This window comes from Bufo bufo, chromosome 2 (assembly GCF_905171765.1).
Source record: "Bufo bufo chromosome 2, aBufBuf1.1, whole genome shotgun sequence".
Taxonomy (NCBI): domain Eukaryota; kingdom Metazoa; phylum Chordata; class Amphibia; order Anura; family Bufonidae; genus Bufo; species Bufo bufo.
In genome coordinates, this window is record NC_053390.1 from 739,445,715 (window position 1) to 739,472,119 (window position 26,405).

General features: G+C 45.0%; 1 protein-coding gene across 5 annotated transcripts in view; it reads right to left on the minus strand.

The window, feature by feature from the left end:
- The window catches only part of N4BP2 (NEDD4 binding protein 2), a 68,945-nt gene that overhangs the window by 23,294 nt on the left and 19,246 nt on the right, over positions 1 to 26,405 (minus strand). For all 5 annotated transcript variants that reach the window (XR_005776393.1, XM_040418956.1, XM_040418953.1 and 2 more), the window contains 4 exons: positions 7,427 to 7,503; positions 5,830 to 5,979; positions 3,153 to 5,131; positions 676 to 761 (listed from right to left, as the gene is read on the minus strand). Coding sequence is in view for 4 of the 5 variants with exons in the window: in XM_040418956.1 (XP_040274890.1) it covers positions 676 to 761; positions 3,153 to 5,131; positions 5,830 to 5,979; positions 7,427 to 7,503 (2,292 nt within the window). In the remaining variant the exon portion in view is untranslated. The remainder of the gene's footprint in view (positions 1 to 675; positions 762 to 3,152; positions 5,132 to 5,829; positions 5,980 to 7,426; positions 7,504 to 26,405) is intronic.

A 26,405-nucleotide genomic window follows, 5' to 3' on the forward strand; every position in this document is an offset into this window, starting at 1 on the left:
ACAGCGTCTAATATACCTGTTAGGGGTTAAAAAAAACACATCTCCAGCCTGCCAGCGAACGATCGCCGCTGGCAGGCTGGAGATCAACTCTCTTACCTTCCGTTCCTGTGAGCGCGCGCGCCTGTGTGCGCGCGTTCACAGGAAATCTCGCGTCTCGCGAGAGGACGCACCGGCGCGTCCACCCAGAAGAGCAGGGCCGCCGCAAACACGCAATCCTGCGTACGGCGGTCCTGAGGTGGTTAAAGGGGTTATCCAGGAATTAACAATTAATGATCTAGCCCTATGAAAGATCATGAATATCACATTGGCGAGGGTCAGACACCCTGCACTTCTGCTGAACAGCTGCACCAATACTACACAACTGGCTACTGCAGTGCTGATTCTATTCACTTCAATAGCAGCAGTGCTGCAGTAACCAGCACTGACCACTACACAGTACATGCAGGTATGTAGTTCTGGTGCTGGAGCTACTCCCAAACAGCTGATCAGGGGTGCGTTCTGTTGGACCCCTGCCAATCGTATACTGATGACCTATCCTAGGGATAGATAAATCAATTGTTCAATCCTGGAGAACCCCTTCACGGGTTAACATCCTGATTGAATTTTATTAAACAAAAATCTTTTTTTTTTTTTTTAAACTTACTTAGAGCTCACACACTGGAGTCATTTACTAACCATAATTGATTCTTTCCACTTCTGATGAATAGATTCAGCCAATTTCAGGTCTATTGGCACTACACAGTCTTCAAACGTTAATGAGCCTGGAGAGAAAACAAAGCTGAAACAGTTAATAATCAATATCAGACGTTTCTGTTATTTCTAGCTGTGTTCATAATGGAGGAACTGCATTAACTGGTAGCTGCACGGCAGGACTTGTCTCTTTCTGAATCCAATGACCTTAATTACGGCGATTGCTAGAAAACCGCCCAATGGTCTGGCGGTAATTAGTAGGAAAATGTGAAAACACATACTGTACAGCGAATGGTGGTTAGTCCAGACCTAGGAAGGATCCAAACTGTATTATCACTACCCTCCATATTACAGGAAACTGAATCACCAGGATTTGCTCGTTTGGACATTCATCCCACGTGGAAGAAGTAAAACATAAATTATATATGTCAGGTATGAATGGTGAAGGTCTGACAACATACCCCAAGAACAATGGAGTCTTGGTCATGATAAAAGGATGGCGCTAAGGGAATTGGAGACACATCCAAGTGAGAGCTAACTACAGAATATGGCTCTGCTTTTGTCATAGGCTGCATTCCTGACCAGATTTTGCAGTCTGCTATTTAAAAGGGCATTTTATAACGTGATGGCATATTGATATGGGCCCTCACCAATCCTAAGAACAAAGAGGCCACAGTGCTCACTGCAAATTTTCCCAAACAGAGAGATGCCCTAGTCACCCGACTGTGGAGGGAACTGCCGGCGGTCCCATTAAACTGTGCTGTAGTTCTCTGCAAAGCTGGTGACCGGAGTGCCTCTGTGCAGGGGAAAACAAAATCGGTAAAGGGGAAGCAGTACTACACCAGCACTGCAGGCCCTTTATTCCTACGATCGGTGAGGGTTCCAGAGGTTGGACTTTTATTGATCATAAAGCAATTGCATATCCTAGTGCTGTGATGGCTAACCTCCGGCACTGCAGCTATGGTAAAACTACAACTCCCAAGATGCACACTTGCTTGGTTGTTCTCAGAACTCCATAGAAATGATTGGAGCATGCTGGGAGTCATAGTCATAGTTTCACCACAGCTGGAGTGCCGGAGGTTAGCGCTCACTGACCTAGTGGTATAACTTTATAAGATAGGAATAGCCTTTTAAAGAAATATTTAAAAAATTTTTTTTTTTTTGGAGGAAGCAAGGGCACCTCAACCCCCTAAATGTTTCCAGAAGCCATATTCCAGTGATATTCAAGTTTGTGCAGGCTTGCCTCCAGGCCGCTGTACAAGGCACAAAAGGCTACCTCAACTCTGTATTCCACACAATTCTGGGGGATGCCAGTATACACATTAAAGGGGTATTCTATTTGTTTAAAGGTATAGTCTATCCACAGAATAGGGGATTAGTATTAGATCAGTGGGGGTCCTACTGCTGGGACCCCACTGTTAATGAGAACGTGGGCCTCGAACCCCTTCAGCCTCCCGGGACAATTCAGCAGGCGATTGTCAGGGTGGAAGAGTTCCTTCCAGACAATCGCCTGCTCGTCAGTGTTGGAGACTGATGCACTTCCATGTAGCGATCTCCTCCTCAGTATGGGGAGGAGTGATCACTAATGCCATCGCTCGTCCCCATACTGAATCATTGTTTGCTGGCAGCAGAGACTGTTTACACAGCACGATCTGCTGCCGGCAGACGACGATTTAGGTGCCTATAAAAACAATTTGATTACCCGATGAATGAGCATTTTGCTCGTTCATAGGGTAATCAGAGGCACCTTTACACCGCCAGATAATCACGTTCACAGGAATCAACTCTATGTAGGCAGCTCATGTCTATAATTTATCTGGGGGCTACTGGATGCTAGATCGGTAGGATCCAAATGCTGGGACCCACACCGATAGACCGGATGGGAGGCCCAAGTCAAACATCTTCCATTTTTTAGAAGAACTGTATGTATTATGTTAGAATGCATACATTTATTAGTCCCCTCCCATCTGTCCCCTCCCTACATCTCTGAGCTACTTTCCCCATACATCCCCACACGCACTCTCCGATCCTCACAAGACCTCCTTCTCTCCTCTCCTCTTATCACCTCTTCCCAAAATCGACTCCAAGATTTCTCCCGCGCATCCCCCATACTCTGAAACTCGCTACCCCAACATATCAGACTCTCACCTACAGTGGAATCCTTCAAAAGAAACCTGAAAACCCACCTCTTCAGACAAGCCTACAACCAGTGACCCTAGTGCCTCTATACCGCCAAGACCAACTTCACCCGCACCTACTGTGTCCTTCTCCCATACCATGTAGATTGTAAGCCCTCACGGGCAGGGCTCTCTCTCCTTCTGTACCAGTTTGTAACTCGTCTTGTTTACGATTAGTGCAATTGTCTGTATTATGTATGTGCACCCCTTATCATATGTACAGCGCTATGGAATGAATGGCGCTTTAATAATAATAAATAATAATAACAGTTCTGCAATAATTACCTGGATCAATTGCAACTGGGCCAAACAACTCAGTGAGTTGATAGGCAAATTCTGGAGGCAAAGTCAACTCCAAATAATCAAATTGCAAGGATTCCTTAGAGTGTGACCTACAGTCGCTTTTATTTTGCATCTTCTTTTCCTCTTCGACATCTGCAGCGACTTCTGTAAACTCTCTCTCTTCATAATTCCCAACTGCTAATATTTCAGAAACATAATCTAATTTTTTGTCCAACTTTGCGTTATGCAAATGAATATCCTCTGTTTTGCCCTTATTAATAGTTTTCAATCTGTTACTGCTTTGTAATATACTGAGAGATGAATCGTGTACATTAGGATGGTCTGCCTCTAACTCTGAAGGCCACATTAGGTCAGAAGCAATGGTGTCGATTATAGTTTCATGGCTTGGAAAAAGTTCTTGAATTTCAGAAGAAACTGTACACTGATGGCCAAGATTTATTTCATTAGAGGATAAAACATTGCCATTTTTTAATTCTTCTGCAACAACAAGGGGAAATGCGTTTACAAAGGGAGAATATTCAGACGCCTTTAAATTGAGGTCGGTAAAATTGCGGTCCTCGTTTTCACAATGTTCTACAGAGTCTATAACAGATTCTTCCTCAAGTATTACAAAATTGTTATCCTTAAGATTATCCTTATTTGTATGGGAACATGATTCTAAGCCTTTGCAGTCCTCCATTTCACATTCTTCGTCCTTATACATTTTTTCGCCAGAATCAAGAAGCAGGTTTGTTGTCCATACTAGATCTTTATTGCACCTTTCAAACAAATCCTTCACTACGTCAAATGAAAGGGACCTAAAGAGTTTGCAAAGAATAACTAAACTGTCCTGATCATCTAAACTAATGATATCATCCTCCTCCACAAAGGTGCTTTTATGATGCATCACTCTGTACGGTATACTCTCCTGAGCATCTGAGCTGCCATCTAATGACTTCGATGTGAACCTACTGCTTTCTCCTAGGATAATTTTTGCAGAACCTAAAACATCTTCATTCCTCTCTGCTCTCCATGCTATTGCAAAATCGTGAGGCTCGGTTTGTGATAATTTAGAAGGGCCAATGATAGGCTGCTGAAGGCATTCTGACTCCTCACGCTTGGATGAGGTAGCACAGTTGTTTGGGAAGTTTAGTGCTAATTTGCATTGCCTAGAGTTATGTCGGGGTGTCCTTGGCTTTATTTTAACTTCTTCATTAACACTTGAGGTGCTTTGAGTAGTCACGCCATCAGTACATTCAGATACCTGCTCTTGAACATCAGAGATCTTATCAATAAACAGGTCCTCAGATTTGCCATCTTCTTCGGCACAATCTTCCTTCGTTAATAAGGTATACAACAGATTTTCCAATTCCAGTAAACCTTCTTTACCATCATTCACGGTGGAGATGTCAGCACAATGACCAACTTCTAAAGCAGCCGCTTCTATCATCTGGTCTTCTTCATTTGATTGATTATCTATTGGTTCATGTGTAATAGCCGTATCTATTTGTTCTGTACCAGGGTCTGCAGTTTTATCATCTTCACCATTTTTCTGCACAGGATTGTGTCGTTCATGTCTTGCTCTGGCTTTTCTACTCCGTGGGGCCCTCTGACTCATGGTTTGCTCTACAGGCCAATCTCCTACAAAACTAAGCAATTCTGGTCTTTCGTTCAGGAAGGACCCACTATCTATATCTGGACCCTCGTTATCTCCAGCTGCCTCTATAGAAGCCTCATCAGACGAACAGTTTTCCTTGCATTGCCCCTCATTTTCTGTATTAATATCTTGCTCTAACTGAATTAAGTCCACATAGTTTTCCCCCTCTGATTTTGTAACATCAGGAAAAAGTTCTGAGCCATCTGTAGACACTTCAAAGCTCTTCTGTATGGCTGGAGCTGCATTCCCCATGTTTCCAGATTCAGGAGTTTTACAAAGAGATGTTTCTTCTTCTTTTAAAGACCGTGGCAAGACATTAAGCTCCCTATAAATATAACAACACTGTTTTAGTTTTTTTTTTCTAAAACATAAGAACCTACTGTAATGAAGTGAAAAAACAATCAAATAAGTAGTTCATTGACTATGAGTGACTATAGAAGGGTTACACTTTTAAGATATTCATTATCTAGGGAGGATAGTAGCTACTTAGGGTCTCTGTCTCAGGAGGACTCGGTACATCTGCGCATTACATGGAAAGTGTGTAATGCTTTATTTGTCAGATTCCTTGCAGATTACAGCTGAATGCTAGGGGCCACCTTTACATTACCTTATGAAGACCCTTCTTACTTAGAGGGATTGTGCAAATAATGCAATACAGTCATGTGAAAATCCATACAATATGGTTAAATGTAAAGATATTCTTCTCCCCTAAATCTGCCAAGTAAAAGGTCTACACAAAAAGATAATGCCCCCTTAACATAATGACTGTCCCAAACTGGAAAAAAAAAAAAACACAAACTGTTGGATGTATCTTGGGCGAATAGATTAGCATTTTGTTTTGCCCAACGTGTACTTTTCATGAAAAACTTTTCAAACTCTTTCTATTATAATTTTGTTATGTGTAGGTTCTACTCCTGGTATTGGCTTACAGGAAAAGATACAGAATACCGAAAATGAAAGGAACCTAAAGGCTATGTAGACACGTACACATTTTATTAAGGAGATTAGCAGATTTATACTCACCCAGTATTTTCAGCTTTTTTTATTTGGAAACAATCAGCATTTCTAGTTGACTTTGGGGAACCGAGATTTAATATAGAATTCACAGTCACACGTTCAAAATTTTCTAACATTTTTATGATCTTCTCTTTTTTTACTCCATGACGGTTACGCCTGAAGATTAAAAAATAAAATAAAAAAAATGACATCAGCAGAAATGCACTGTTAAAGGGGTTCTAGGAGACCAGGAACTCCTTTTCATATGTTCAGGCTGGGTGCAAGGGTTAAAAAAATAAATAAATAAAAAAGACCGGTCACGAGACCAGTTACAGTGAAAGGAACCTTCTCCTCTGCTTCAGGCCTTGCTAGATCGGAAGTGTGAAATGCCATCTACATGCATATCACCAATGCCACCCAATCAGTGGCCTGAGACGTAGCATCCATTACATGCCTGTTACTAATCAATTGCCTCTGCGGTGATGTGTGCAGGCGCGGTAAGTGACCTCTGCCACTGCTGATGCCAGGGATAGGCCAGCAGCGACATGCGTGTAGATGCCAGGTCACATTGCTGTTCCAGTGGGGACCGGAAGAGAAGGATTCTTGGTGTTGGAAATGGATCAAAGATTCACCAGTGATGAGTTTTATTTTATTTTTTTGATACTTTGCACATATGGCTGAAAGCCTAACACCTACAGAACCCTCTATGAAGTCTGGATCTTCCAGCCTTAACACAGACAATAAAATGCAGACATATCACAGCCATTTGACAGCAAAATTACAGAAGGAAGCCACAATGGTTGTGTGAACCGAGCCTAATATTTAGTAATGTACTGTTTGTATCTGAAATGCCTCTGTAAGCCAGTCTTAGATGTAGAGACATGGCCATGACCTCCATCAACATGCCCCTCCAAAAACAAATCAAAAACAAATCTCTGCATCTTATGACCACGGTGCCCTGGCTCTTCCCCTCCCTTCCTGTGTCTGGATGGGATGTTCTTCTCATGCAAGGCATGTTGTATATTAGTAGGAGAACTGTATTCTCTGAGAAGATATAATTGCAGCGTTACCTTATGCCTTATACTAGAGGTACCTGAAGTAGATGTGAACAGAGGCAAAGCCTGTGAGAGGGGAGAGGAATCAGGGAACTGTAGCTCTTTACATGGTAATCCTGCCCACTGCAATCCCTGGTGGAATCAAAGCAAAGGTGCAGCACATAGTCGGGCAAGATAATAAAAATAACTACCTCTGAGCTATGGTGGCATCACCTGGTGACCATTCAAACACATCACATCAATACTAGTCTATTTTTTTATTTACAAACTTGGACAACTCAGATTAACATACTTCAAGCGTTTGAACTCCTTTTTAGTTGGCCTTTTAACTAGGTACCAGAAATAAGTCTGGGTCGCTGTTTATCAATGGAAGATCCACTCGTTCTGGGTTGAAAGAAAAGCACTTGGGAGACTGCAGAAGATCATGGATAGCCTAGTGGATAGCCTAGTGGTTTTTGTTTTCTTTTTTTTGTTTTGTTTCCCGTTTAAGTGGCAGGATCAAAGAGTACTATTATAGTAAGGACACTAAAACCCAACTACAATAAACACACTTACTACTGGTATATTACCTTTCAAGCTCTTTCGGTTTATATTTCCACCAAGTGTCAGGTTTCCGAAATGTTACCTGATATTTGTGTTTCATAGCCTAGTAATAAACACAAAACAATATCATTTGCATAGCTATTACTTATTATATATGAACAAGCTATGATGCTGTTATAGGTATGAATAACAGGACTGTATGTATTAATATTAAATGCCTCACATGAGAAAGTGAATCTATTAAACATTTTCTCTCACTGTATTCACAGAGAAAAATTAAATGTCAGGTGAAATGCAGAGTGTCAAAGTAAACTCCCCCATTAAATGTGGCCTGTCTGCCCCTGGAAGAAGTGTAGCGGGGTATTAAAAAGATTAAAGACAAATAAATCTGTGGTTACACATGGTATACCCCCCAGTATCCTTAGGGAATTAAGTAATTTAACAGACAGGCCCTGATTTCTAATATTTAAAGGAAAACTGTCACCATGAGAATGCAAAATAATCCACAGGCAGCGTATTATAGAGCAGAAGGAGCTGAGCAGATTGATTTATAGTTTTATGGGAAAATATTAAGTATAAGGGTACTTTCACACTAGCGTTTAAGTTTTCCGGTATTGAGTTCTGTCATAGGGGCTCAATAACGGAAAAGAAAACGCTTCAGTTTTGTCCCCATTCATTGTCAATGGGGACAAAACTGCTTAGTTGAGTTCCCAGACTGGAGAGCGAACCGCAACATGTTGAAGTTTGCTTTCCGTCCTGGGAAACTGATCAAGACGGATCCGTCATGACCCACAATGCAAGTCAATGGGGACGTTTTCTCTGCCACAATAGAAAACGGATCCGTCCCCATTGACTTTCAATAGAGTTAATGACAGATCCGTCTTGGCTGTGTTAAAGATAATACAACCGGATCCGTTCATAACGGATGCAGATGGTTGTATTATCAGTAACGGAAGCGTTTTTGATGGACCCTGCCGGATCCAGCAAAAATGCTAGTGTAAAAGTACCCTAACCTATTTCATTCATTTAAATTCCTGTTCATGCTGGCCTTTGATAGGACCACCTTCTTGACTGACTGACAGCCTTCCCTCTATGACCGTGTATACACATATAGCTGTCAGTCACTGATAGGTCCGCCTCCTTGACTCCAGAAATTTAAATGTATAGAAATAGGTTTTTTTTTGTGCTAACCTGTAAAATCCTTTTTTCGCTGAGTTCATTGGGGAAACAGAAGACCATGGGTATAGCTGCTGCCACTAGGAGGCGACACTCAGCAAAAAAGTGTTAGCTCCTCCCCTCAGCTATACCCCTCCTGCAGACACTGAGCTAATCAGTTTGTACGAAAGCCGTAGGAGCAGCCAGGAGAAGCAAACAGAAAACAATAAAAAGGAAGAAAGACGGAGATGGGTCCAAATCAAGAACCGGTGGGACCCATCAAGGAGAGCCAGCAATGTACTTACGGGGTGGGAGCTGTGTCTCCCAATGAACTCAGCGAGAAAAGGATTTTACAGGTCAGCACAAAAATATCCTATTTTCTCGCTCGTATCACTGGGGGACACAGAAAACCATGGGACATTAAAGAGCAGTACCATGGGGAGGGAACAAGACCAGAACGAATCCAAGTCCGGTCATAAGTCCCGTGCAGAAATGCGAGGGAAAGACACCCCAAAAAACCAGAAAAGGGCAGGAAGAGCCATTTGCAGGAAGGCCAGCTGAGAGCGGCTGAATACACAGTGGCATCGGCTGGACAGAAGAAAGAACAGCCCAGGGAACATAAGTCACGGCTTAGGAGACTTCAAGGAAGTGGAGAGCACATAGAATATCCACCTGATGGACAAGAATGAAAACAAGTCAGTCACCAGAACAAAACGGAGCGACTGCAGAAAATACAGGAGAGAGCAAACATAGCTTAACATTTTCTATGTTAAGTTATATTATACTACCCTTTGCTACATTTGCTTGTTTAGGCGTAGTTTTGTAGATTTAGAGAGCAAACATAGCCTGAACCTAGAAGACTTCTAAGGAAGGTGATACCCAAGGATCAGCACTCCAGGAAAAAAAACACCCTAGAGTGATCAACAGTCACGACATGGCATGAAAAGAAAAAAGGGGAATTCCACTAAGGCTGGAAACAGGCAGCGTGCGAAGGAGCGGTGCAAAAAGAAACCACTCAGTGGAACACTGGTTGGAAGAAGACGAACTGAAAATGGTGTCTGGATAGAGGATTGCAGATGAGACAAATCTTTCCCCCATGGGGGTAGAAGTAGGGGGTGCCAGAAAGGGGAAAACCCCCAACTCCATGCCAGGCTGTCAGAAGAGAAGAACACTCCAGCAGAACCATGACGAACAAGTCAGGGTTAGAGAACCTGGCCGTCAGGTATGACAGTGGCCCACAAGAAAAAGATCTTGAGGGAGAGAAGAGACACAATGGGAACAAGGCAGTGAAACCGACCCAAAACTCACAAAAATTGAGGAGTAACCTGGTAGAAAAGGAGTGTCTTCCGGTATCAAAAATGTTGATGTCTGGAAACATGAAGGCTGTGTAAAGCCATCAGACCATATCGACCACCACTGCGGAACAACTCCGCCTAAAGAAGCAGAGAATGTGGTTATCAAGGAAAGGTACAAAACGGCCAGAAAGGAAGCAGAGATGGTATAAATATTGCGCCAGGAAATGAGAGTTGATGCCGAACGCCACAAGTCCCAGAAAAAAATGGTAACCGAACCAATACCACTAGCACAGGCACTCTACAGCAGAAAGGGGGCATCCGAGAACTCAATGGCTATGGAAACTGGCCAAGCCGGCAGAAACAGTATCTAAAGAAAGCAGAACTACTCGCCTTGCAGGAGGCGAGAAGTAGAAGAGGCTGATGCGGCTCAGTAGAGAACCAGTGTTAGTGGTGACAACAAGGAAAGTACAACTGCTCTACCCGGTGAGGAGAGCAATGTAGACAACTCACATGCAACTGGATAAGTGCATACCCAAACTCCCCAAGGAGGCAACGCCGATTCTGTCACCGCAACAGATGGGAGAGGCGATGCACTACATGTGAAAGGAACAAGGTGCCAAGCCAGCGCCATAGAAGTCGGTATGTTAAAACAGGTACAGAAAACCGTACTAATGCACACCAGAAGTGAGCAAACCGATCACCTGCGGCATGCCAAGGAATGGGCAGTTGGCCGCACCATAAAGAATAAGTGTACCTATCAGCCACCGCATCAGGAACAACATACATACAATACCTGGTGGATCTACCGCACCCAGTGATGGCAGAACATGAGCACAGTGTCACCTGTGGGGAAGGAAATGTAGACATAAGCACACTACAATCAGGGAGAAGGTTCCACCCTTAGAGGGAGAACTGTTTGTATATACCACACAAAATGCCTGGCCTCTACATGGAGGAAGGGGATATGGAACAAACCACAGGTGCAGTGCCCACTGCCAATGCGTCATGTACGTGTAAGCCAGAACGCAGTGACTGTCGCCAGGATGAACACAAACACTCCCACTGGCAAGGGGTCACACAGTAGTAGTCACGGAACAGAAGTAGCCATAATATCTATAGCCAGCGCAAAGATTGCCTCATAGGGGGAGGCCATACCAGAAACCATGGCCTCTAGGGCCAGAGGAGAGACTCCACCAGAAAATGAGGTCAAACAGCAGTAGCCACCATGAATTGGTGCTAGTGCAATACTCCACCTGAGAAGGAAGAAAAACTGGCAACCAGTGCAGACGTTCCACCTACTTAAGGACTGTGGACGCCGAGCGTGTCAATTATGACCAAGAAAATTAGAATGCTCCGCACAGGGACTCAAGGCACGAGGAAAGGCATGTCGTGGGTCAACACCCTGGAAAGACAGAGGCTGCCATGTAGGCGCCCGACACCAATCTATACAATGACTACCCGAGGAAGGGGATAGTGTGAAAGTAGTCACAGTATCCAGTGGTAGTGACAAAATACCACCTTTGACGGGGGATAAGCCGATTGTAGGTACCGTGACTAGCAAATAGACCGCCCATGGAACGGGATGCCTTGCAACAAGGAAGTGAGAGTAGTCGTGGTAGTCAATGTTGAAGCAATTACTCCACCAAAGAAAGGCAGATAATGCGATAAGATGGAGGTTTCCAGTGGTAGTGGAATTACTCTGCCTAAGGAGGGAGGGGAGCCTGACATGATGTACAGCGTCCCCTGGTAGTGCAAGTACTACTGATTGCGCAACTACTCTGCCAATGGAAGGCGGGTAATGCTACAGGATCTACAGTATGCAGTTGTGGTGCCTGTAGCCCGAACCTGAAAAAATAAAAAGGAAAGGTCTTTGGCAGACCTGCAGGAAAAACATGTCTGCCTCCTACAGACACTAAGCTAAAACAGATTAGCTCAGTGTCTGCAGGAGGGGTATAGCTGAGGGGAGGAGCTAACACTTTTTTTTTGCTTAGTGTCGCCTCCTAGTGGCAGCAGCTATACCCATGGTCTTCTGTGTATTTTCATTTTTTTAATTCCTGGAGAACCCCTTTAACGATATATACTCAGATTAGGTCACCGTCTCTAGTGGGGTACCCTTGCTGCTAGTGCATGGACTTCCTGAGGATGCACCAACATTAATAAGAGGATGTTCCCTGTAAAAACTCTGGTGCATCAGAGTTTACTTATTAAGATGCATATCTTAAGAGGTTTTTAAGTGGATTATAGGAGGTATACTGAAAGATGTTGCATCACTTCAGCAAATAGCATTACTTATTTAGATCGGGGTGCACAACCTGAGGCCCGGGGGCCACATGCGTCTCTCGATTCCATTCTGTGTGGCCCCCAACCATCTGGTAACAGACATGTATGTCTATGTCTTGTGGCTGCTCACATGTATCTTTCATGTATTCTCCCATAAGATGGGAGTTCTAGAAGTGTAACTAGACATTAATGTTATATACTGTATGTACAATATGACAAATACAGTAATAATGTTATATACTGTATGTACAATATGACAAATACAGTAATAATGTTATATACTGTATGTACAATATGACAAATACAGTACTTCAGTTGGTAATACCCTTTTAAGTTTTATTTTCGGCCCTTGGAATTGGTTCAGGCTGACAATGTTTCCCCCAACCAGAAAAGCTTGTGCACCTCAGATCTAGAGGAAGTTAAAGGGATTCTCCGGGCTTTTAATATTGATGACCTATTCTCAGGATAGGTCATCAATTTCAGATTGGCGGGGGTCTGACACCTGGCAACCCTGCCGATCAGCTGTATGAAGGGAAGGCACGTGCATGCCATCTCCTTTCTATCTTCCTGCTCACCATAGACACAGCAGCAGCGAGAAGAAAGAGAGAAGGCACATGCGCATTGTGAGCGCCTTCCCTTCATACAGCTGATCTGATATTGATGACCGATTATGAGGATAGGCCATCGATATTAAAAGCCTGGAGAGCCTCTTTAATACAAGGCACTTACTAATGTATTGTGATTGTCCATATTGCCTCCTTTGCTGGCCTGATTAATTTTTCCATCACATTATACACTTCTCGTTTCCATGGTTATGACGACGCTGTAATCCAACAGCGGTGGCTGTGCTTGCCGGCCACCACTGCTGGATTGTAGGGTGAAATGGAAATAAGCAGTGTATTACATGATAATTGCCACTTACTGAAGTCAGACTACCCCTTTAAATGGACTGAGTGACACTTGTAGAGTCATAACTGTAACTAATGAAAAGTAAAAAGTATCGCTAAAACAAGTAAACAAAAAACACTCCATTCATACATGACATTTTCATACAGAGCTTTCAGCCAAAATGCGAAGTGGATACAAAAGACAGTAGTATACTGTAGAAGAAAAACCAATACACCTGCACTCTTTTGCATCCACCCCTGGCATCTAAATTGCATGAATTCAGCCAGCTACCGAAGGACAGGGCAAGTATTGTGCTAGAGCCCTGCCATGACAGACAGGACAAAACACTGCGCCAGCATTTCATTTAAGATATGAATTCTATTCAAATGAGGAAAACAAGCATTTCTGTCACAGCTTTCAACATAAGGGTCTGATATACATGTGTAAAAAATCAGCGCTGAATCCAAGCACACTTTTACGCCTCACAATCGCGTGCGTTTTTCACTTTTATAGGCAGATTTTCATTAAACTCTATACTATATTCAGGCGTTTTAAGGTACGTTCACACATGAAAAAATGTGCACATCTGAAATTGTGTGTTTTTTTTTTTGCTTCCCATTAATTTGAATGGGAAAATCAGCGCCGATTCTGTCCCAAGATAGGACATGCTGCTTCCCACTGAAATGAATGGGAGGCTCTTTTGAGTCATATTTGGAGCAGATTTGGAGCCGACTTTGAGGCAGAAACACTGCAAAATCAGCAGCAAAAAACTCAGAGTGAACAGACCCTAAGTCTGACCCCTATACAAATTTGGCAGTGGATTTATAATTTTCCATTGCAAGCATGCTGTGTATTCCATGCATGCAGAGATACTTACAGATGCCTAGTTCCCCAAGCCAGCCTCAGCATCAGTAACACACTTATCTTCCCTATTACCCCCTCACTGCTCCTAAAGGTCCCTTTAGACGGGGACAACTTATCAGGTGATTGTTGGGAAGAAGCATTTCTTCCTGACAATCACCTGCTCATCAGTGGAGGAGACTAGTGTATTTACATGCAGCGATCGGAGGAGTGATCACTAATGCCATCGCTCGACGCCATACAGAATCGTTGTTTGCTGGCAGCAGAGCACGTTTAGTCAGCACGATCTGCTGCCCGCAAACGACAATTTAGGTGCCTTCACAAATGATTAAATTACCCAACAAACAAGTGATTTGCTCGTTCATCGGGTACTCAGCGGCACCTTTACACCACCAGACAATCGCTATCAGGCATTCCTATGAACGCTTGTTAGCGATTATCTGAAAAATTCTCGGCCCGTGTAATGGGCCCTTGAGTTAGTTGTGCCCAATCACACAAACTCACAGGTAACTTTCATGACAATGGAGAAGTCTGCACTGAAGAAACAAACAACCTGAAGTCTATAACAACCTAACTTTATTGTAAGGGTTGTTGCGATGGAGGCGGTATTATAAGTATGTGTTTAACGTGAATTATTTTTAAAATGTTAATAAAGAATGAGTTTTCCATGTTTTGGGGGTTTGTTATAAACTTAAAAGGGGGTTATCCAATCCCCCATTTGCTGGGCCCCCCACGCTGAATATACTTACCTGGCTCCCCGCGCTACATAATATTCTATTTGAAATCGACGTTTAGGCCCTGTGGTTTAAGGGACTGTAGACGGTGTATCCTCCGCAGTTCCCTTTGTTTGAGGGTCACAGTGCGGTCCCCACCCCGTCTACCCCTTTGGACCTGGTCTATTATCATGCGTTTTAGGTCTCTCTTAGTATGGCCGCACTCAACAAAATGCTTTGGAACCAGCAAGTCTGTTCTCTTGTGTCTTATAGAAAAGCGATGATTGTTCAGTCGAGTTTTCATGTCACATGTGGTCTCCCCACATAGAGGAGACCACATGGACATTGTAGTACATATATGACAAACGTACTGTCACATGTCAAAAAATGACGGATATCATACTGTGATCCAGTACCTGGGTGTATGAACACACTACCCTTTATCATATAAGGACAGTTCACGCATGTAAGGCACGAAAAACATCCCGTCCTCCTTGCGCCAAGAAATGTTTGGACCTTCCTCTTTACAGGAACATCTGCCCTCACCAACCTATCCCGCAGGTTGATAGGACGCCTGTATGATAGAAGTGGTGGTGAAGCAAGAGACTCTATCTTGGGAAAATTACTCTTTAAGATAGGCCAATGTTTTCTCAAGATACCAGCCACATCTCCACTCTGTTCGGAGTATGTTGTCACAAATGGAATCTGTCTGGGTTTGGGTTTCTTTACGGTCACCTCCTCAGATGTTGATATAGATTCTTACGTGGATACCCTCTCTGTCTAAATTGGTTAACCATTTGTTCATATCTACTCGGTAGGACTTCTGGATCCTGTACAATTCTCTTCACATGCAGTAGTTGGCTGCGTGGTAAGGATTCGATACAGGGTCTAGGGTGACGGCTTTCATATCACAACAAGGTGTTACAGTCAGTTGACTTGGTGAAAATATCGGTAGACAGTCTGTCACCAACAATGGACACCATCGTGTCAAGGAACTGCACCTGTTTATCAGAATGTGTGAGTGTGAAAGCAATTTCACCATCCATACAGTTCAGATAACAATGAAATTGCTCCAAGGACTCGATGTCACCTTGCCAAATGAGGAAGACGTCATCTATGTACCGCCACAACCCCAGTACTTTACTGAAGTGGTGGGATACATAGACAAGGTCCTCCTCCAGGGCTGCCATGAAGACATTTGCATACGTGGGTGCCACATTGGACCCCATTGCGGTCCCACGTAATTGCAGAAAAAACTGCTCCCCAAACATAAAATAGTTCTCAGGACTAGGGTCAATAATTGAATAATGAAATCACAACATTCTGTGGAATAATCACTACGTTCCAAACATTTCCTAACCGCATTAACTCCCCGTTCGTGGTCAATGGAAGTGTAAAGACTGGTGACATCAAAGGATGCCACCAGACACCTATCAGGTAATCTCACGGTGACGTCACTTAGTCACGCTCCAGCTTCCTGAATTAAGTGGGAGGAGTGTGACAGTGACGTCAGTCACGCGCCGGCCGGCCCGCTCGCTACCGTGCATTCATAGTGAAAGTGAGTACAGAGGCTGGCCATTTTATCAATAGGAGAGAGCTTGTTTCAGACAGTAGTAAAATACTTTACACACAAAGCCAGTTATGTGCGCGGTTTAGGACACATGAGGGGACACATAGGGCCATGAGGGGGACCAGCATAAGATGCTATATGTGTGTCTTATGCTGGCCCCCCTCATGGCCCTATGTGTCATAGCACACATCCTCTATAACAGTGCCATCCACAGATCCACCGGTCCCCCATAAGTGTCCTCCACAGATCCCCCCATAACACTGTCCTCCACAGATCCCCCACATAACAGTGTCCTCCACAGATCCCCCACATAACAGCGTCATCCACAGATCCCCCACATAACAGCGCCATCCACAGATCCCCCATAATAGTGCCATCCACAGATCCCCCACATAACAGCGCCATCCACAGATCCCCATAACAGTGCCATCCACAGATCCCCCATAACAGTGCCATCCACAGATCCCCCATAACTATGTCATACCCAGCCGCGTCAGCGGCTCATATGGGAAAATCCAAGAAAATAGACCTCTATCACAATTCCCTTAAAATATCGCATTGCATATCGTTATCGCAATTTTTAGGGCCCTAATCGCAATCACACAAAATTCCCATATGGTGCAGCCCTACCGCATAACGGACAAGGATAGGACTGTTCTATTAGGGGCCAGCTGTTCCGTTCCGCAAAATCCGGAATGCACACGGACGTCATCCGTATTTTTTGCAAATCGCAAAATACATACAGTTGTGTTCATGAGCTCTTAATCTCGGGGGAACCTTGAGGCCAATGGAATGCAGTGTTTCAAGGGGCTTCACCGCTCAAATGCCAGGGTGGCAATGGACAGTGGCATCTGAGATACTGAATGAATGCCAATCATGGGCATTGCCTCCAAATGTGTGCTGTGTAAAACAGCAGGCAACCGATGGCCACAACCGCCGCTGAGCTCCCAAGCGGGGGCCATCTTTAAGGTCCGTACATGTACGACGGATGTCCTGAAGGGGTTAAATGGAATATTTTCCTAGACAAGCCCAGTCACTCGAGAGTGCCAGTGTAAATCAGCAGTTCACAGTCACAGCAAGCTGAGCTGAGGGTGGGAAAGAGAAAACTTGCCAGGAAATTATATGTCTACATCTGATGTCAAACTGAGATTCAAGGTCAACTCGGACAACGTTCTGCTTCATGGCTGCCATAGCAGCATGGTGAGAGCGAGAATGTCATAGAATACATTGATGCCCTCTGCTATAAAAAGTTTGTGTATAGCCGACTGCTATGTGAAGAAGAATCTGAAAGCTCAGAGTCAGAAAGGAAGCTTTAAAAGGGGTTCTACAGTTTTTTTAAACTGATGATCGGCGGGGTTCCGACAGCGGGGACCCCCGCCAATCAGCTGTTTGAGAAGGCAGCAGCGCCGCGGCCTTCTCGCTGTTTACAGCAGTCCCAGTGACGTCACGACTAGTATTAATGGCCTGGGCTGGGCTAAGCTCTATTCATTTGAATGGATCTTAGTCGCGCCCAGGCCAGTGATACTAGTCGTGACGTCACTGGACCTGCGGTAAACAGCGAGAAGGCCGAGGTGCTGCTGCCTTCTAAAACAGCTGATTGGCGGGGGTCTCGGGTGTCGGACCCCCACCAATCAGATGCTGATGATCTATCCGGAGGATAGATCATCAGTTTAAAAAAACTGCAGAACCCCTTTAAACCAAGAAGAGCTATTATCAAACAGTCAGCGGTGATAAACAAAGTGCACACCCATTTCACAAGGAATCCCCTGCTTAATAAAACAAAAAACAGGAGTCATCTTTCAGTCTGGGGTCATGGAAAATACCTGGCTTATATTTGTCAAAAGATTTGGGGCCTGGACTATGAGGAGCTCTGCTCACAGGATAGCTCTGTATTTTCAATTGCAGTTAAAAGGACTTTCCAGGACTTTAATACTGATGACTAGGGATGAGAGAATTTCAGGTTATGAAATTTGTTCACGCTTCGTTTACTGGTAAAAGGTGAATTGCATTATGGATTCTGTTACCACGGACCATAACGCAATTCTATGACGGTATGCCTTTAGAGGCATTCCATTATTCATTCCGTCATAATAGAAGTCTATGGGCTGCAAAACGGATTCCCTGCATAACGGAAACGGGACGGATCCGCTTTGCAGCCCATAGGCTTCTATTAAGAAGGAATGCCTCTAAAGGCATTCCGTCATAGAATTGCGTTATGGTCTGTGGTAATGGAATCCATAACGCAATTCCGCTTATAACAGTAAATGAAGCGTGAACGAATTTCAAAATATGAAATTCGCTATCCTCAGGATAGGTCATCAGTATCTGATTGGTGGGGGTCCAATATCAGAGACCCCTGCCGATCAGCTGTTTGAGAAGGTACCGGCGCTCCTATGAGCACCAGGGCCTTCTCTGTGCTTACCAGTATAGTATAGCGGCTGTGCTTTGTATCGCAGCTCATCTCTATTCACTTCTATGGGAGCGAAATGCGTCTAGGTCAGTGATGGTGAACAGTTTAGAGGCCGAGTGCCCAAACTGCAACCCAAAATCCACTTATTTATTGCAAAGTGCCAACACAGCAATTTAACCTTTAGTACTACAGTCCAATATAGTATATCTTCCATGTACTTCATCATTCAGCTATAATAGCCTGACTGCGTTCAATGCGCTGCCTGTGCCGTTCATAGTGCGTCCTGCGCTGATGAATGGCAGGAAAAGTCTAAGGCCTATTGGTACACCATAGACTTTTTCCAGGGTGTGGATGCCCACAAAGAGGGCTCTGAGTGCCGCCTCTGGCGTCCGTGCCATAGGTTCGCCACCACTGGTCTAGGCCATGTGACCGATGAACGTGACTTCACATGGCCTAGGGAAATCTGGAGATGGCTAAAGTCCTACTGCAAGCACCGCTGCCTTCTCAAACAGCTGATCAGCGGGTCCTGGGTGTCAGACCTCACCGATCACATACTGATGACCTATTCTGAGGATGGGTCATCAGTATAAAAGTATCAGAAAACCCCTTTAAATTTGCTTCCGAATACAATTAAGTGAAAAATGGATTGCAAAGGGAGAAATCTGCAGGATAAATTCACATGCTGCAGATTTAAATTCCACATTGCAGATCAATTTCCACTGCAGATTGTTCCCTCAGCATATAGAAAAGTTTCATCCACTTGACCAGTTCTGTAATACGCTGCAGATGTCCACCACAACCCCAGGCCTGAAAAACCACAATATATCCACCACTTTAAAGGGAGCCTGTCACTTGTTCTGGGTTACTAAAGCACCAGGACGCCATTATGCAGCTGGGGCTTAGCTTCCTAGCAAAGCCCCTGTGAAATCAGGCTGTTGGGGTACGGCCACATGTGCAGGTTTTTAGATGCAGTTTTTACCCTTTTTTCTTAATACACTCATGGTTTGAGCACCCTTATGGGATTACCTAGAAAAAAGTAAACTGGATGAACCAAACAAATCATCTCCTGACAGAAGGCAGAGCACCGATGCATTCACAACTAATGATATACTGCCCTCTACTGCAACAATCAGCACTTTCCAGTCTCAAAACACTGATTCTCATCACAGGCATCAGTATAATGGTGAAAAGCTGTAAAGTTCTTTCAAAATACAATGCATTTGTAAAGTCTTCTGACCTTGCATTGACAAATAGTCAGACCCTTTTACTTGGGACTTAGTTGAAGCACCTTTACAGCCTCCAGTCTTCTTCGGTATGATGTCACAAGGTTTGAACACCTGGATTTAGGGATTTTCTGCCATTCTTCTCTGCAGGTCCTCTCAAGCTCTGTCAGGTTGGATGGGGACCATCGGTGGACAGATATTTTCAGGCGTCTCAGAAGACATTCAATTGTGTTTAAAGGGAACCTGTCACCGGGATTTTGTGTATAGAGCTGAGGACATGGGTTGCTAGATGGCCGCTAGCACATCCGCAATACCCAGTCCCCATAGCTCTGTGTGCTTTTATTGTGTAAAAAAACTGATTTGATCCATACGCAAATTAACCTGAGATGAGTCCTGTCCCTCCCTCATCTCAGGTTAATTTGCAAATGTATCAAATCGTTTTTTTTACACGATAAAAGCACACAGAGCTATGGGGACTGGGTATTGCGGATGTTCTAGCGGCCATCTAGCAACTCATGTCCTCAGCTCTATACACAAAATCCCGGTGACAGGTTCCCTTTAAGTCAGGGCTCTGGTTGAGCCACAGACATTCACAGACTTGTCCCAAGCCACTCCTGTGTTGTCTTGGCTGTGTGCTTAGGGTCATTGTCCTAATGGAAGGTGAATCTTCAGCCCAGTCTGAGGTCTGGATCAGGTTTTCATTTTAAGGGTTATCAGGAAAATATATGTATGACTTATTTTCAGAATAGGTCACCAGTATCAGATCTGCAAAGGTGCAATACCCGGGACCCCCGCCAATCAGCTGTTAGAAGAGGCCTTGAGTGCCGCAGCCTCTTCCTAGGCCAGTGACATCACTTTACCTCGGCCACATGCCCTACCTGTAGCTCAGCCCTATTCAAGTCAATAGGGCTGAGCTGCAAAACCAAGCACTGCCATTATACGATGTACGGAGCTGTCCTTGGAAGGCTGCCGGGAGCCTGCATCGCTCACCACCAGTGGCCCTGTGAGCGCAGCGGCTCCCTGAAACAGCTGACCGGCAGGGATGCCAGTATTTGGACTCCTGCTGATGTGATAATAATGACCTATCCTTAGGATAGGTCATTATTATCATTTCCCGGACAACCCCTTTAAGAATATCTCTGTACCTTGCTCTAATCAGCTTTCCCTCAACCCTGACCAGACTTCCTGTCCCAGCCGCTGAAAAACACCCCCAGAGCATGATGCTACCACCACCATGCTTCACTGTAGGGATGGTATTGGGCAGGGCCTGGTTTCCTCCAAACATGACACTTAGAATTGAGGCCGAAAGGTTAAATCTTGGTTTCATCAAACCAATCTTGTTCCTCGCAGCCTGAGAGTCCCTTTTTTTTTTTTGCAAACTTTTGTGTCTCTTACTGAGTATAGGCTTCTTTCTGACCACTCTGCCATAACGGCCAGATTGGTGATGTGCTGCAGTGATTGTTGACCTTCTGGAAGTTTCCCCCATCTGCACACAGGGTCTTTGGAGCTCAGCCACAGTGACCATTGGGTTGTTGGTAACTTTCTCTTTGGAACTTTCTGTGCAGAACAAATATTTTTGTACCCTTCTCAAGATCTGAACCTCCACACGGCCCTGTCTGTGAGCTCTACAGGCAGTTCTGTCCTCCTTCTGGCTTGGTTTTTGCTAAGATATGCTTTGTCCGCTGTTAGAACTTATATAGACAGGGCTGCATCTTTCCAAATCATATCCAACTGAATTTACCAAAGGTGGACTCGAGTCAAGGTGTAGAAACATCTCAAGGATGATCAAGAAAAATGGAAGGCTCCTAGTGCTAAATTTTAAGCATCATAGCAAAGGGTCTGACTACTTATGTCCATGCAAATTTTTATTTTTTCCTTGTTAATAAATTTGCAAACATTTCTAATGCTAAATTCACATCACCGTTTAGCTTTTTCTCATTTTAAAAATAACTGATCTCTGACGGAACTGACACAAACTGGTCATAACTGATGCTCAAAAAAAGTTGGATCAGTTATTTTTAGTGGAAACTGATGCTCAAAATAATCCATTTATTTTATTTTATCTTTTTTCTGACGGATCAGAAGAACGGAAAGCTAATCGGTGATGTGAACTCAGCCCTACATTTTTTATTTTAGCACTAAAATGTGAAAAAGTGAAAAGGTCTCCAGACTTTCCAAATGTATTGTAACTACAGAAAGTCAGCAGATGTATACTGATCAGGTAACAGATCACACATGACATAAATTCCTTCATATCATAGAGAATGACACCCATACTAGCCCTCTACTATATTATCTCTATATACTTGCAGGTGTATTGGTGTACTATGCATGGAGGCCAGCTGGAAAAATTGCCTACAACTTCCCTGGCAGCAGACACAGAAGACTGCTTTCTGCAGAAGTTTTATGGGCAGCAGTGGGGAACGACTTTCTTGTGGCCCTCATTTATTGTTGGAATATACTCACTCGTCATGTGAATGATCAGGATAACAAGAATGTTCTGAGCCATTATTATTCATGGAAACTAGGGATCGACCGATATTGATTTTGTAGAGCAGATACCGATAATCGGTGAACTTTCAGGCCGATAATTTATACAGATATTTTATATATATTATAATATATATTATTTTAGTTGGTAGTCACTGAGGTGGTGGAAAATTGCATTTGGCACTAGTATAATATAAATGTACGGTAAATTATAAATTAATAAAGCCCTTAGTTGGTAGTCAATTTATAATTTACATTTATAATATACTAGTGCCAAATGCCAATTTCCACACCATCCCCCCTCTACTCACTGACTTTATTAACCCCTATCAGACCTCAGATGAAAAAAATAAGAAAACTCCTCACCTCTCCTGCGCCGCAGCTCCTCTTCATCTCTGGGTCCAGTGCCGCGCTCCCCTGTGTTCTCCGGCCCGCGCTGCACTGTCACCTGACAGGGTGCAGCGTCAGGTCATAGTGCGCGCACTACGTCCTGATGCTGTACGGGGTCAGGACAGTGCAGCGCGGGCCCCATCAAAGAAGACTAGGGAGGGTGAGTATCGGAAGCGCTTGCTGCGCTTCTTCCCTGCTCCCAGCACCCAATGCATACTAGCAGAAGTCGCGCTACATTTTTTCTGGAAGAGTAAAAATACTCCTCTTACCATTTTTAAGGAGTATTTTTAGCCGATGAGGAGTACGAAAGTTACAGTAATTCAAATAGCTAATACGAAGGCCTACATAACATTAAGGGGTTGCTATTTATGCAGGGAAACCATTACCAGTATTCGAGAACTGTCTTCCATGCATAAATATCAAATTTAGACAATTTAAAATTTAGCTGAGGGGTCGGTACCACTGAGGTCACTGTTGCGCTGAGGGGTCGGTACCACTGAGGTCACTGTTGCGCTGAGGGGTCGGTACCACTGAGGTCACTGTTGCGCTGAGGGGTCGGTACCACTGAGGTCACTGTTGCGCTGAGGGGTCGGTACCACTGAGGTCACTGTTGCGCTGAGGGGTCGGTACCACTGAGGTCACTGTTGCGCTGAGGGGTCGGTACCACTGAGGTCACTGTTGCGCTGAGGGGTCGGTACCACTGAGGTCACTGTTGCGCTGAGGGGTCGGTACCACTGAGGTCACTGTTGCGCTGAGGGGTCGGTACCACTGAGGTCACTGTTGCGCTGAGGGGTCGGTACCACTGAGGTCACTGTTGCGCTGAGGGGTCGGTACCACTGAGGTCACTGTTGCGCTGAGGGGTCGGTACCACTGAGGTCACTGTTGCGCTGAGGAGTCGGTACCACTGAGGTCACTGTTGCGCTGAGGGGTCGGTACCACTGAGGTCACTGTTGCGCTGAGGGGTCGGTACCACTGAGGTCACTGTTGCGCTGAGGGGTCGGTACCACTGAGGTCACTGTTGCGCTGAGGGGGCGGTACCACTGAGGTCACTGTTGCGCTGAGGGGGCGGTACCACTGAGGTCACTGTTGCGCTGAGGGGCGGTACCACTGAGGTCACTGTTGCAGTGATTTTATGAGGTTTAAAGGGTTTGTCCTAAGATCGATATTTCTCACCTGTCGTTAAAGAGGACCTTTCACCAGAGGAAAGCCTCTAAACTAACTATACAGGAGTGTAGAGCGGCGCCCAGGGATCCCCCTGCACTTACTGTTATCCCCGGGCGCCGCTCCGTTCTCCCGGTATAGCCTCCGGTATGCGAGTAGTTAGGCTCCACCCACTTGATCCTGCCGGCGTCTTCTTCTCCTATGCTGTAGCGCTGGCCAATCACAGCGCTCAGCTCATAGCCAGGCTATGAGCTGAGCGCTGCGATTGGCCAGCGCTACAGCATAGGAGAAGACGACCGTGGCAGGATCAAGTGGGTGGAGCCTAACTACTTGCATACCGGAGGCTATACCGGGCGAACGGAGCGGCGCCGCTCTACACTTCTGTATAGTTAGTTTAGAGGCTTTCCACTGGTGAAAGGTCCTCTTTAAACTACTTGCTCTCCCCCCGTGTAATAACAATCCTGGAGCATCTATTCTTATGACCTTATGTTGCACAATTCCTCTGTTATTAGTTATGAAAGACTTGCTGGCAGTTTTCAGTGAAGGTCCAGGTGGGGGTGTCCCTGCACAGCTTGACATTATTCAATCAGTGCTGTCAACAGGTAACATCCAGCTGGACCCTTATTGCAGACTACTAGCAACTCGTTCATAAGTTCTAGTGGGAATAATAGAGGAATAGAGGAATGGTACAATATAGAGTCACAAGAATTGACTCCCCCTAATTGTTATTGCATGGGAAATGCAAGTCGTTACTAAAACAGACATGTCCCCTTCAAGTACATGATCGCTGGGGGTCCCACCTTGGTTACCACGCTCTAGTGTTCTCTGGGTCAAGTATGGATAGGTAAATAAGTGTTGATCTTGGGACAATCCCTTTCATTTTTGCTGCTGTTTCTGTGCCGCTGGTCACTGGGGTATGCCATCCATCACGGGGCCATTGCTGCCCTCCAAAGTTGCGTCCTTGTAGATGAGCTCTTAGGTGGGTATGTCGGTGCCACCGGGGCTGTTGGTAGACTCTGAAGAGACCTGAGGCACTGGCGGAGCAGGACACAGGTACAATGGTTGGTGGTGCATGCTGGTGCCAAGGGCACAAGCGAAAGACCCGGGCACATACCTTGCACCGCCACAGTCACATGTTGTGGATCTGGATGATGACATCACGCAGTGATAACCACTGATCTAGGGTGCAGCAACCTTTGGCACTCCAGCGCTGCTGTGAAACTACAACACCCAGCATGCACACTTGCTCAGCTGTTCTTGTAACTCCCAAAGAAGTGAAAGGAGGATACTGGGAGTTGTAGTTTCAGAACAGCTGGAGTTCCGGAGGTTGCTTATCCCTGATCTAGAGGCTGTCATTTTGTTATTCTTGATCTTGCTATAAAGGGGAGTTCGTCTTCCATGACCCTGTTGCCCTATCTCATGCCACAAAATTGCCACCACCGCTGTGGTTATTGGATTATACAATTTTATATCGAAGACTTCATGCACTTGGCAGAGGGACTGTATGTCCTGGAGGCTGTAAATGGCCACATGCAGTCCTTGTAGCACCATGTGCCGCCATGCGGCTCCGCATTACAGAAGAAATCCTTATAGCAAACAATATGTCTAGTTCAGCGTCTGATGGAACATGCAATAAATCCTTGATGGATTCATAAGAAAGCTGACAAGTGACATAGGTAGAGGTCTACAGGTGACAGGTCTGTCAGTTATGGAGGTTGTATGGAGGTCTCCTGTTGGAGTGTCCAGCACTGGGACTCCCGCTGACTTCTATAAGCAGGAGTCTGAAGCGCTCAGCCACTTTTCCTCACTGCTGAGCGCCGTAGACCTTCTATTGAGGCCGTCTTCACTACCACACCCAGCAGGGAGGAGAGACAGCGCTCGGCTGAGCGCTTCAGACTCCTCATTAGAGAGGAAAACAAGGCGCTCAGATCCGGGACCCCCACTAAATTTCACAGCAAGGCCACTTACCCCGCCAGTGAGGATCGCGCACCTCCTTCCTCCCTTCAGTGTGGTGTGCCATAAGCTCCGGCAGCCCGCTCAAACTGACCAATAACAAAGCTCCTTACTGTAAGGAGCCTTGTCATTGGTTGTTTCAGGCAGCAGCAGCATCGCTGCGCTGCCTGTGCCGTTCACAGCGCTCACTGCGCTGATGAATAGCAGGGGAAAGTCTAAGGCGTATCGGTACGCCTTAGACTTTTTCAAGGGAGTAAAATGGCCTGAACAGGCGTCTATGACGCTTGTACAGGCGTTATTGCGACCTCTGCATACTAGTGAGCGCTTCCATAAGCGCTCACTAGTATTCGCTTTATACGCATTATCGGCAAGGTTAGATTTCGATACCGATAATGTGCAAAATCCTTAATATCGGCTGATAATATCGGTACTTCCGATAATAGGTCGATCCCTACTGGGTACGTGATTCTCTGCAAAGTCCTCAAGAGTATAAGAAGATCATTTAGCTAGATTTTCCAACTATAACTAATGACTACAGAACAAAGGTGGTCATATAAAGCAGGACAGCAGATGAAACCTATGACTGATAAAGAATAGGCTGGGTCCACACATGAAC